Raw genomic sequence first — 12,684 nt, 5'->3', positions numbered from 1 at the left:
CAAAACATTTCATCAACACAACTTTAAGATCTTTAAACAACAATCTTTTCAATTCAACCTCAGACTTATTTGGGGAAAAATGTATGAAAAGACTATCCTATTCAGAAATAAAACTTTTATTGCTTACTACTGCCCTCTAGTGAATTACTAGGAAATCAACAAGGCTAAAGAGATTATATTACTTAAAATGCTTTTAGGTCATCCATAATTGCCTCCAATTTTATTTGTTTCAACTTCCAAAAATAAATCACCATCTGTATTTTAAAATCCAAAATATTTTGAAGGACTACATACAAACTACAAATATTTATAATACCTTCTTACACTGTCTAGTGTAGAAAAGCACCTTTTCTCTGCATATCTCTGCTCTATCTAGGATGTTTTCCAACCTGTGAGCCTTGGATTATTGCAAAGAATCAACACCAAGCACTGTTGTTAAACTGAATAAATGTCTTGCATATACTTGTAACTCCTATTATTCAAGTACATGTTTGCTAAAATGACTAATGAAACAATTCATTTAACAAGTACTCAATAAGATTTCCCTTCTAAATATTCACCGATTCTAAGACATCTCTATTTCCGCACATCAGTGAAATTTGGATGCATCTTATAATCATTGGCTAGGCAGAAGTCATACATAGTTGTCATACCGGTTATTCAAAAATATGGTCATACCTGGTTACAATATAGTTACTTCATTGGTTGAATCACATGCATTCTTGGTACAACTATTGTCATTTTAAATGTCATTTAAGATAGTACTATGATTTGATATTGGAACAAAAAGTTAGTGTGTAAGGGGAAATGAACAAAGGAGCAAATAATGAAGCAAATATTAACTAGAACAATGATCATAATTCTATATTTTCTTGCAAAACAACAGTCAAGAATTTTATGGGCCTAAGAAAGTAAGATACTCAAAGTAGAAGCCATTTTGCTAGTTAGGTAAATGCAAGAAGATAGCCTTTCACATGGCAAAATAAGAAACAACTGCAAAACAACAATGAAAAAAGCTTAAATATATACGACAGTTACTAGTATTCTAGCAGCTTTGGAGAAAATCCCAGTGACAAGAGTGGAGCTCTTAAGAAAAGCTGTATCATCAATTCTCTTGATAGCATAAAAGACAATCTTGTATAATAAATCATGGACATGAATAACCAATTCAAAAAGTGATTCAGATTCATATTACAAATGTCAAGTTTTAGGAATACATTTCCAATTTATTTCACTTATATTTTCCTTGTTCTGTATGCAGAAAAGTGATATGATTTTAAATTATTTACAAAAGTCTAAAAAACTTCTCTCATTAAATATGAAAGCATGGGCAGGGACCTTTTTAAAAAAAATGTATTTTTATTGATTTCAGAGAGGAAGGGAGAGGGAGAGAGAGAGAGATAGAAACATAAATGATGAGAAAGAATCATTGATCAGCTGCCTCCTGCACTCCCCCTACTGGGGATGGAGCCATTAACCAGGACATGTACCCTGACTGGGAACTGAACCAAGATCTCTTGTTCACAGGTTGATGCTCAACCACTGAGCTATACAGGGACCTTCTTTAAAAAAATATATATTTCATTGATTTTTTACAGAGAGAAAGGGAGAGGGATAGAGAGTTAGAAACATCGATGAGAGAGAAACATAAATCAGCTGCCAAGGTACATGCCCTTGACCGGAGTCAAATCTGTATTTTTTGTCCGCAGGCCGACGCTCTATCCACTGAGCCAAACCAGTTAGGGCGGGTTCTTTTTTATAGTGGTACATAAAATACAGGTGCATCTATTATCACCTGGAAGGCTGAGAAATTTGACTTTTAAAAGGGATTGTCTTCAAAGATTATTGAGAACCACTGCTCTACTTATTTCTATTTTTGAATCTTCAATTTATCACTTTACATTTCATATAAAATGTATATAGGTGAACATACAGAGATACAAATACAAATAAAATTCATAAATATCCTAGAGCACATGTTCAGTTTTCGACTGATAAATGTATATAAGAAGTTTAGTAGTCACTGCTTTTATAGGCAATTCAGTGTCCACATATTACATTTTTTATAAAAATATCATTATTCAACATTTCCCCACTTGAAGGCACCGAAAATTAAAGTATCTACATAAATTCTGTGCCCAGAGGTTTCTTTCTTTTTTATTTAAAAAATAAAAGATTCTCTTTATTTTATTCTTTCTATCACCATTTATCCCTCTATGCCCTCTTCCATCTCCATCCATCCCACCCCCCACAATCACCATATTGTTGTATATGTCCATATGTCCATGAGTTCGCTCTCTTTTTTAAGCTGAAAACAATTGGAAGGCTAATTAATATGTTTGACATTGTTCTTCTAAAATTGAGTGGCCAATTATTTGGCTATTCCTTAACACATGGTATAGTGGGTATAATCTTGGTAAAATCAAAATAATCAACTAGTTTATAAACTAAACAATAATGCATATCTAAGAAATTCACACTTGACTGACATACATTACAAAAACATCTCAAATTTCAATACTAACAGTTACAGATTCTATAACAGACATGACTATACCTTTAATAATTAATGCTTTGTACTTATGGTTAAAATATGCTAAGGATTAACTTCCCTCTTTGGGTACCTTAATGAAAATGAAACCTCTCTACTTTCCATGAATTTGTACCCTCTTCCACGTTCCACCAGGAAAAGCTCAATTCTCAAGTGTCTATATAATGTTAGGAGACAACTGGTAACTAGTACTATTAACCACCTATCTATAATTAAACCATTTACCTATAAACAGTTGATTTTCAACTAGTTTTTAATAAAGTTTGTGTATGATTGGCCCATTTTTACAAATGGAAAAGCTAGTGTTCAGATGTTTGATTACATAAAGACACTCATGATTAGTGCTCAGCTATGTACACCATGCTGCCCCCTTACACAGAGTCTCCTCTAGCCTACCCTTCTTCCTCTCCTTACACATTAGGTAGTAAAGTTGTCCAGACTGTGGTTTGGTAACAAAACATTCTCCCACTGAGTTTTGAGCATATCTTGTAGTGTTATTTAAATAATGTTTATCTGTCTATCCACACATACCCACGTAACCACCATCCAACTGTGAATGCCTCTACAACTTATCTTTTCCTAACATACAGTTTCACTGACCATGGCACAATTGCTGTTGGCAGCTGGTTTACTATACCTGCAAGAGGAAAGTGGTAAGAACTATACTCTGAGCCATAAGAAAAGTAAATATTCAACAATTTGAGATACTAGTGACTACTGAGTAGCCGACAGATTCCATGATTTGGTGAATTGTTTAATTAAATCTTCACAACCTTATTAAAACTATCCCCACTTTAATGGACCCATGGACTTAAGAGGGATCCACATTTAAGTCTCTCCATCAAAAAGCATCATAATTTTATTCCTTATTAAATCCTATGTAAAAAAAGAGCTAATATGCAAATGGTCATTACGCCCTCACGCCATCATGGCTCAGACACTCAATACTGGAGAGAGAAGAATGGGGACCAGGCAGGCACAAATGAGCTCGGGAGAGAGGAATGGGGACCAGCCAGGCACAAATGAGTTCCCAAGAGAAGAAAGGGGACCAGCCAGGCTACAGTCCGGAAGAGGGACAAGCCGCCTGCCCTGTGGTCCTGGGTGCCAGCGGCTGCATCTGCACCTGCGGCCCAGGAGAGGGACAAGCCGCCTGCCCCGCGGTCCCGTGTGCCAGCGCCTGCGGCTGTGGCCCAGGAGAGGGACAAGCCGTCCACCCTGCGGTCCTGGGTGCCAGCGCCTGTGGCTGTGGCCCAGGAGAGGGACAAGCCGTCCGCCCTGCGGTCCCGCATGCCAGTGCCTGCGGCTGTGGCCCAGGAGAGGGACAAGCCGTCCGCCCTGCGGTCCCGCGTGCCAGCGCCTGCGGCTGTGGCCCAGGAGAGGGACAAGCCGCCCGCCCCGCGGTCCCGGGTGCCAGCGCCTGCGGCTGCGGCCCAGGAGAGGGACAAGCCGCCCGCCCCGCGGTCCCGGGTGCCAGCGCCTGCGGCTGTGGCCCAGGAGAGGGACAAGCCGCCCGCCCTGCGGTCCCGGGTGCCAGCGCCTGCGGCTGCGGCCCAGGAGAGGGACAAGCCGCCCGCCCCGCGGTCCCGGGTGCCAGCGCCTGCGGCTGCGGCCCAGGAGAGGGACAAGCCGCCCACCCTGCGGTCCCAGGCACCTGCGGCTGCAGCCCGGATGAAGCCGCCCACCCACGGTCCCCTATGGCTGTGGCTGACCCAGGTGAAGCCAGCCCGGGTCCTGGGTGCCTGTGCCCAGCCAGAGGGAGGGAAGCCCGGGTCCCGGGTGCCTGCGACCAGTTGGAGGACAGAATCCTGGGTCCTGGGTGCCTGCGATCGACTGGAGGAGGGAATCCTGGGTCCCAGGTGCGGAGCGAGGCAGAGGCAGTTAGGGGTGATCAGGCCAGCAGGGGAGAAGTTAGGGGCGATCAGGCAGGCAGGCAGAGTTGGTTAGGGGCGATCAGGCAGGCATGCAGGCGAGCGGTTAGGAGCCAGTGGTCCTGGATTGCTAGAGGCAGTCAGACATCCCCCGAGGGGTCCTGGATTGGAGAGGGTGCAGGCCGGGCTGAAGGACCGCCCCCCGCTCCATGCACGAATTTTGTGCACCGGGCCTCTAAAACTCCTAGGTAGTTTGATCTTGTTAAGTGGTTGCACTGGACCCTCTCCCTTGGGTCTTAGGCCTTAAGTGCACCTGCCTACCTATTCAGCATGTTTTTCTGGTTCCCAACATCAGCACCATCAGAAGGTTCTTTGCTTTATCAATGTTCTTCAGCCCAGACCTTTGCATTCTAGAAAAGTAAAGCTCTTCTAAGGATATCTTAACTAAGTCAGTATGATTATTAGGTTTAACTTACTGCTTAAATAATAATGTTCTCAGTTTCTATTTGAATATAAAATATGGTATTAATTTGATAAACAAAATAAGCCAGTCAGAGAAAGATAAGTATCACATGATCTCACTCATTTGTGGAATATAATGAACAACATAAACTGATGAACAAAAACAGATCCAGAAACAGACAAGCATTGATCAGACCGCCAAACCTCAGAAGGAAGGTAGGGGAGGGTGGAGGTAAAGGGGAGAGATCAACCAAAGGACTTGTATGCATGCATATAAGCCTAACCAATGGACACAGACACCAGAGGGGTGAGGGCAATGGGGGGATAAGGACACATATGTAATACCTTAATAAAGAAAATAAATAAATAAATAAAAAGCAAAATTAAATAAAAATAATAAATGAAAATGTATATCTTTACAATAATAATATTCCTACAAGAAGATTTCTGTCAAAGATTTTTAATAATTTCACATTTTTCCCAATCCCACTTATCACCCCAGAGCCACCAGAGTAGTGCTGTTAAACTGTTAGAGCCTACTGCTTTCCCAATGGTTTCTAATCTCAAGCAAATTAATTTCAAATCCCAACCATGGCATATAAGTCTACATAACATGGCCTCTGGCTGTTTCCCATCTAAACTTTGGTCATTCTTCCCTTCGTGAACTGAGTCCAACACATTGGCTCTGTCTTCTTGCTATTATCTGAATACAGCATACAAGGTTTTGCACTTAACTCTTCCCTCATGGCTGGCTCTTTCATTTTACTCAGCTCTCTGTTTAAATGTTAGAGAAGCCACTCTTGACCTTAACAGCAGAACCAGCCTCCACTATTGCCTATCCCTTACATTGCCTTATTTTTCTTCCTAGCATCTATGACTTGATCATAGGGAAGCAATTATCCATGGGTCGCTCATTTCTGCACATCGTGTAAGCCAGGCACTAATCACCTTTTTTTTCCTGTACTATCTTTTCAAAGCTGTTTGTACAACAAATAGCCTTGAAAGACAAAGATAGCATCTTCCTTTGGAGCAAAGAGCAGGCATGTTTACTGTCCATTAGAAAAGATTCAGCTTCCCTAAGCTCAAAGTTCCTCTCTTCTATGTGAAAGTCTCATCTGGTGCTGTTCATGCTGCCCCATGGGATTTGGTACTCGGGGCAACGAGAAAATGCTTATTCTATGGCTACTGCTATTGCTGCAAGTAATATGAAGTTCTCTGTCTCTTGCATCTTTGGCCAGCATCAATAAAACTGTAACAGGCTACAAACACGATAAAACCTCAGACCCTTCATAGTTCTTGATGTTGACTTTAGATATTGGTTTCCTCTTTTCCATCCCCCACCCCACGACTAATCTTTTATCGACTGCTATACATTCATTTGCCTTATAGTATTCAAAGCACTTTTACAAACTGTATCATCTGATCTTCAAAAATCCTAAGAGGCACTTTCTATCCCCATTTAATGGGGAAAACACTAACCAAGAAAGTTAAAAGACAAACCCAACATCAGCATAACAAATCTGTCACAGAAAAGCAATTAGAGTCCAGGCCTAACTCCTAATTTGTTATTAACTATTTATTGCTTCTTAATAGACAAATAACTCATATGCCATACATATATTCTGTGACATGGGAGGTTAATTACCCACTGATATATCAGATGGCAAATTCCTTGCATAGTAATACATGAAAAAAACAAAATTGACGATGAATAATAAAACTGAGTACCCAAATAAGCACCAGAAATACATTAAGATGCATATATTTTAGACTTCATTATACATTATAAAACTTAAATGATTATGTAAAAATCTAGATTCTATTACACTAGTAGCCCATTTCTTTTATATTTAAAGTAAGATATATTTTAAAAAATATCAAAAAGGTTTCCTTTATTGTAGAGGGCCCCCTGGGAAGGCACATGGGCATTTTTTAATTATTGTCAGCTGAAGCCATGGCATCGGCAAAGCCACGCCCTGGGAACACGCCTTGCCAAAAGGGCAAGGGTGTTGTCAGCTTGACCTTCATTTCAGCCCATGGTGTGGGGAAGTGGGTTTTGATATCTAAATCCAGCCTAGCACCAGGAATGCTCAGGGCCTACTCAAGAATGCAAATAATCTCCTTTGTCTTGACCTTTTGGTGAAACTTCCTGGTATTTGGGGGTATAAAATAAACACGCTGCATCGGCTCTGGGTCACTGTCTCTCCATCAGAAGAGGGCAGCGGTCCACCAGCCCCAGCTTTTCTATCTCTGTGTCTTGTCTCTTTCTTTTATTTCTCAATCCCCAGCCGCCTCTACTCAGTAATTGGACCTGCTCTCTAGCCGCGCTGGACGCAGAAAAGAGAAAATAGTTACACTTTATAACCAGTATTTTCCATCTTTGCAAGAATCAAGAATGTTGTAAACATAAACTCCATTAACCTGAAAAGGTTCCAGATACTTAAAGCTTCCTGCACAATTCTCTTTCGGGAGATAGGTAAAGAAGCATTTATTACTGGCTCTTCCTTTATAATTTGAAAAAAACAAACAAACAAAAAACCTCAAAGAGCAGTCTATATGCAAGTTTGTGAGGCTATTATAATTCTTACCTTATCATTTCTAGGAAGACTGAAAAAAATCAAAGTGTCTGAGAGTTTAAGATTAGATTCTATATACTAGGAAAATATCAAGTTATGTAAAATATCTGATTTTAAAAGTCCTATACCCCCAAGTAGGATAAATCTACTGAATCAGTAACAGATGCTGATCTATGGTTCAGAATTCTAATATGCTTATAAATCACTAAATCTATTATGGCATGGTATATATTATAACCTTCAAGGTTCACAACTTATAATGTTTGTTTCTGAATATTAAATTTCACAAACATAGATAAAATGATTGTGACTAAGTAGTTCAAATTTAACCCTCCTCTTAAGTAAACACAAGAAAAATGAGGAAAGAAGCACTAAAATATTAAAGAAAATAAACAGGACTTGAACTCAATACAGGATGGGGCAAAAGTAGGTTTACAGTTGTTCATATAGAAAATATAATAATTAATAAATAAATAACAATACAAGAATAAACTGTTAGCTTATTCACAACTGTAAACCTACTTTTGCCCCACCCTATATATGACTAAGGTAAAAAAAAATTGCTTCATAAAGTGATTCTCTGATTTTAACTCAATTATCACCGTAATACTTACTGTGTAAGTTATAGCTGCCAACATTCCAATCAAGGTCAGAGAACTAATGGAAAATGACAAGGCAGCTAAACCATCTGCAAAGAAAGAAAAACACTGTTAAAAAAGTAGAGATATATTATTTAAATGTTTATAGTCAACAAACCAATTTAAAAATATAAAAGTGGGTTTGTTACACATTCTGAAATAATAAACCCAATATGTATTCCCTCATCCTCGAAGTACTAAACTCGCAAGTGCAGAAAAATGTTTTTAAAGGTCTCTTCACAAATTGATTTGTAAAAGATCTTTCAGACTAAGATTTCCTTTCCTTCATTGCTTAAAATTAAAGAGGAAAAGCACTAATTTTGGAGCCTAACACAAAATCAGCAAAATATTAGATACTCAAAAGTTAGCAAAAAATTTTCTGGCCTTTCTCCATAGCAGACCTACACAGGAAAGCCACTGACCTTGACTCATCCTTCTCCCCTCAATCTTGATATTCCTAATTACTTTATTCTTAATTTTCCAATAATTTTTAATATATAGCCTAAAACTAAAATTTTAAAGAGTTTATTTCACATTTTAACTTGAAAAGAGCTAACTTGCCCATCTGAAAAGGGGAGAAAAAGCAAACAAACAGAAAATAGAAAAACATAATACCAAAATAGAAAAACTATGTTAACAAGTTAGATTTTGGAAATTATTTAAACAAAAGCCAATGAGTAAGGATATACCAGATTATGCAACAAAATACTATGCAAATTTGAGTATTTTTAAATGGGAGCAACGCTAATTTTTAAAATATTGATCTAGTTTAAATGCAGGCCCTGTGGAACTAACTATAATTTTGATTAAATTAATGAATCAATATTAACCTTTTCATAAATAATAAAATTAGAATAATATCTTCTTAAAACCTGCATCTAAGTTTTTATATAACACTTGAAGAGAGCACATTAACAAATTTACAAACTATGCAAGGGAAATTTTTAATCCTTAATTTTTTTAAACTATAAATACTACATTTTATCAAATCAAAGACACTGATGCTGTTGTTTTCTTGACCTTACTAGGCGTATCAACAGAGTGTTCATACAATTAGGAAAGGTCTGGCATTTGGTAGATAGCAATTTTAAGATACCATCACATAAAATACATCCCCAAATCAAAGATATAAAAGTGTGAAAAAATATCCATCTTAGAATTGTTAAAATGGAGTATTATGCTAACATATTTAGCAAATCAAAAAAGTTAATATTACTAATAGTGGTAAGCAAAATGTACTCTAGGTATGGTGTTAAGATTTGAGATTTTAAAAAATAATGTTAAGACTAAAGAGAATGAAATTACAGAAATTATCATTATGCTACCTATATAATCAGTGATTCAAGCTATACTAATACTCAAAAACTAGTATAACTTATAGAAAAATATTTAAGGCAGAAGAGTAGTTATTTAAAAGGGCAGAAAAGTAGTTATTCAAGAGACCTGAAAGAGTTAAATGCGAGAAAAGAAGCAATTTATTTCTCAGCAATAGGATCAGGTGCATAAATCCTGACAATTCAGTATTAGTAGATGCTAGGCCTGCTATTCTTATTCTTGCTGGTATCAGCCAAGATATTAATGGACCATAATTTAGAAGATGAAATCTTAAGTGGAAAGGGAGAAAATTAAGAAGTTGTACAGCAAAGATTCCAGGACTTAATTTAAAGGATGTACAGTACCTATTAAAAAAATACAAAAGCAGCTCTGGCTGGGTGGGTCAGTTGGTTGGAGCATCATCCTGTACACCAAAAAGGTTGTGGGTTCAATTCCTAGTCAGGGCACATACCTGGGTTGAAAGTTCAGTCCCCAGCCAGAGTATGACAGGCAACCAATCGATGTTTCTCTCACTCTCACCCTCCCTCTCTCTCTCAAATTGATAAACATATCCTCACATAAGGATAAAAAAATTTTAAAAATAAAATAGTAATGAAAATTCTCAGCATGATTATAAAATATTCTATCTTTCTTTGAAAATAAGTTACTATGTGCAAAAGCACATAAAATTCTGAGTAATAAGCATTCACAGTTGATATCAATTTCTAATGCCAAATGTATTTTTCAATGAATAAACAACTTTCTTAACCTAACCTCCTAAACCTATTTTGTTTTCCTCTAAAAACCTAGGTCATGTTGACTAAATTAAAGAAAGCTTCTAGAAAAGCAATTCTAAAATGTTTTGATGAGGTAAATTGGTAATAATATTTTACTCACAGGAAATTTCTTCACATTGTATTCTGCAATTTATAAAAGACTACTTAATCATGATCAAATAGCAATATAACAGTGGTTCTCAACCTTTCTAATGACGCGACCCTTTAATACCGTTCCTCATGTTGTGGTGACCCCCAACCATAAAATTATTTTCGTTGCTACTTCATAACTGTAATTTTGCTACTGTTAATGAATCGTCACTACCCACAGGATGAGAACCGCTAGCAGGGTTGCCTAAGACCATCGGAAAACACAGATATTTACATTACGATTCATTAACAGTAGCAAAATTACAATTATGAAGTAACAACGAAAATAATTTTATTTTTGGGGGTCACCACAACATGAGAAAGGTTGAGAACCACTGCAATATAGGGTTCTTTCATTAGTTAAAAAATTAAAAAACCAATATTTAGCAAATTTCTTTAACGTATTTTTCTATATATCCAAAGTGAATTACAGATCACATAAAAATTATAATACCTTCACTGCTAAAATACTTTGAAGATCATATTTTCTCTTCAACAAAGTAATTTTATGAAGTCAAAAGACTAGATACATAATAGCTAATAATTAAAATAAGTCTTAACAACACAAACCCCCTAATTTGTCTAGCATACTTCTAACCACAAGTTTTAAAATTCTTAATAATCCAAAAACAGGCTTCTCAAAAACATCTCAACTGTCATGAAATATGAAATATTAAGGTTGTGTGTTTTTTAAGGAAAAGAATACTTACGACTACTTCCAAGTTCTTCAAACAAGAACTTCACTTTTTCCCACTCTGTAGAATTTTTGTTATTGGGGATATTCAATGGAACAAAAGCACTACAAAGGAGAAAATAGCTGTTTAATGGTGTTAAATTCAAAAGATCAAATAAAAAGAAATAGTCTGAAACTCAACTTTTAGTAATTTTTTTAAACAGAGATCAACTTTCCCCAAAAAAGAATTAGCAAATCAAATCTGCACCATGTACAGAGGGTGTGAGAAGTTTCTTACCTATGTGTTTACCATATCACAAATTTGTCTTAATAGTTTTATCACTGCATTCAGGGTAGTTTTCTTTGTAACCCTATTTATTTTCCACATTCAAAAATATTTTGAGAAGGAGCCATAAACTAAAGATGGTCAAAAAGGTCCATAGCATTAAAAAGGTTAAGAATCTCTGCATTAAATCAGGAAAACAGAATATAAATGTATGTAATGATTTCAATATATTTATATGCATAGAAAACAATAGAAAGGAAATATACCAGAATAAACAGTAAATATCTCCTTGTGGGATTAGGGATGATGTCTTTTAAGATAGTACTATGATTTGTTATTGGAACAAAAAGTTAATGTGTAGGGGAAATGAACAAAGGAGCAAATAATAAAGCAAATATTAACTAGAACAATGATCATAATTCTATATTTTCTTGCAAAGCAACAGTCAAGAATTTTATGGACCTAAGAAAGGAAGATACTCAAAGTAGAAACCATTTTGCATCTTTTTTTTTTTTTTTTAATCCTCACCCGAGGATATGTTTAATTGATTTTAGAGAGAGAGGAAGGGTGACGGGGAGAGAGAGAGAAATATCAGTGCACAGAAAGACTCCAACCAACTGAGCTACACAGGCCAGGGCTGATCTTAACTCTCTGCTTAGTATATTTCTTTATCTTACAAGATTCTACCAATATATATAATGAAAGTAAATAATCAGATGTTTTCATAATAGCATCCCAAAAATATTCTGAGCACTAAGGCTCGTGTGAGCTTTCCTGGTTGGCAACACTACATCTTGTCATAGGTTGATGCCAGAAAGGTAATATGTCCTAAGGACAACAAAAGCATCACATTTGGAAGCCTCTCAGACTCTGTCCTATATATTTCTTCTTTTAATTGTACTAGAGGCCCAGTGTACAGATCTGTGCACCGGTGGGGTCCTTTGGCCTGGCCTGCGCCCTCTCGCAATCCAGGACCCCTCAGGGGATGTCAGAGAGCTGGTTTTGGCTCGATCCCCTCAGGCCAGGCCAAATCTGTGAACCAGGCCTATAGTATTCATATAAGATCCTCCCTCCCCCTTTCCCTCTGAGATTCATCAGTGTTTCCATGCCTATGGTATCCACTCCTGCATTGAGCATCTGCCCCCTTGTGGTCAGTGTGCATCACAGCTACCAGACAGTCAGCTGGTGGGCCAGTTGGCCGGTTGCTTAGGCTTCTATATATAAAAACTAGAGGCCCAGTGCACAAAATTAGTGCACGGTGGGGTGTGTCCCTCAGCCCAGCTTGCACCATCTCCAATCTGGGACCCCTCGAGGGATGTCCAGTAGTATCGGGCCTAAACAGGCAGTCGGACATCCCTCTCACAATCCAGGACTGCTGGCTCCCAACTGC

The 12,684-nt window shown here is 37.6% G+C and overlaps 1 protein-coding gene across 3 annotated transcripts in view; it reads right to left on the bottom strand.

Moving 5' to 3' along the window:
• The window catches only part of LMBRD1 (LMBR1 domain containing 1), an 87,178-nt gene that overhangs the window by 38,617 nt on the left and 35,877 nt on the right, over positions 1 to 12,684 (bottom strand). For all 3 annotated transcript variants that reach the window (XR_013960476.1, XM_080666076.1, XM_080666075.1), the window contains exons 6-7: positions 11,046 to 11,134; positions 8,072 to 8,145 (exon numbers count right to left, since the gene is read on the bottom strand). Coding sequence is in view for 2 of the 3 variants with exons in the window: in XM_080666076.1 (XP_080522202.1) it covers positions 8,072 to 8,145; positions 11,046 to 11,134 (163 nt within the window). In the remaining variant the exon portion in view is untranslated. The remainder of the gene's footprint in view (positions 1 to 8,071; positions 8,146 to 11,045; positions 11,135 to 12,684) is intronic.

Source organism: Plecotus auritus, assembly GCF_963455305.1.
Source record: "Plecotus auritus genome assembly, chromosome: 4".
NCBI lineage: Eukaryota > Metazoa > Chordata > Mammalia > Chiroptera > Vespertilionidae > Plecotus > Plecotus auritus.
The sequence above is the reverse complement of the archived record's forward strand: the minus strand, read 5'-3'. Positions and strand labels throughout refer to the sequence as shown.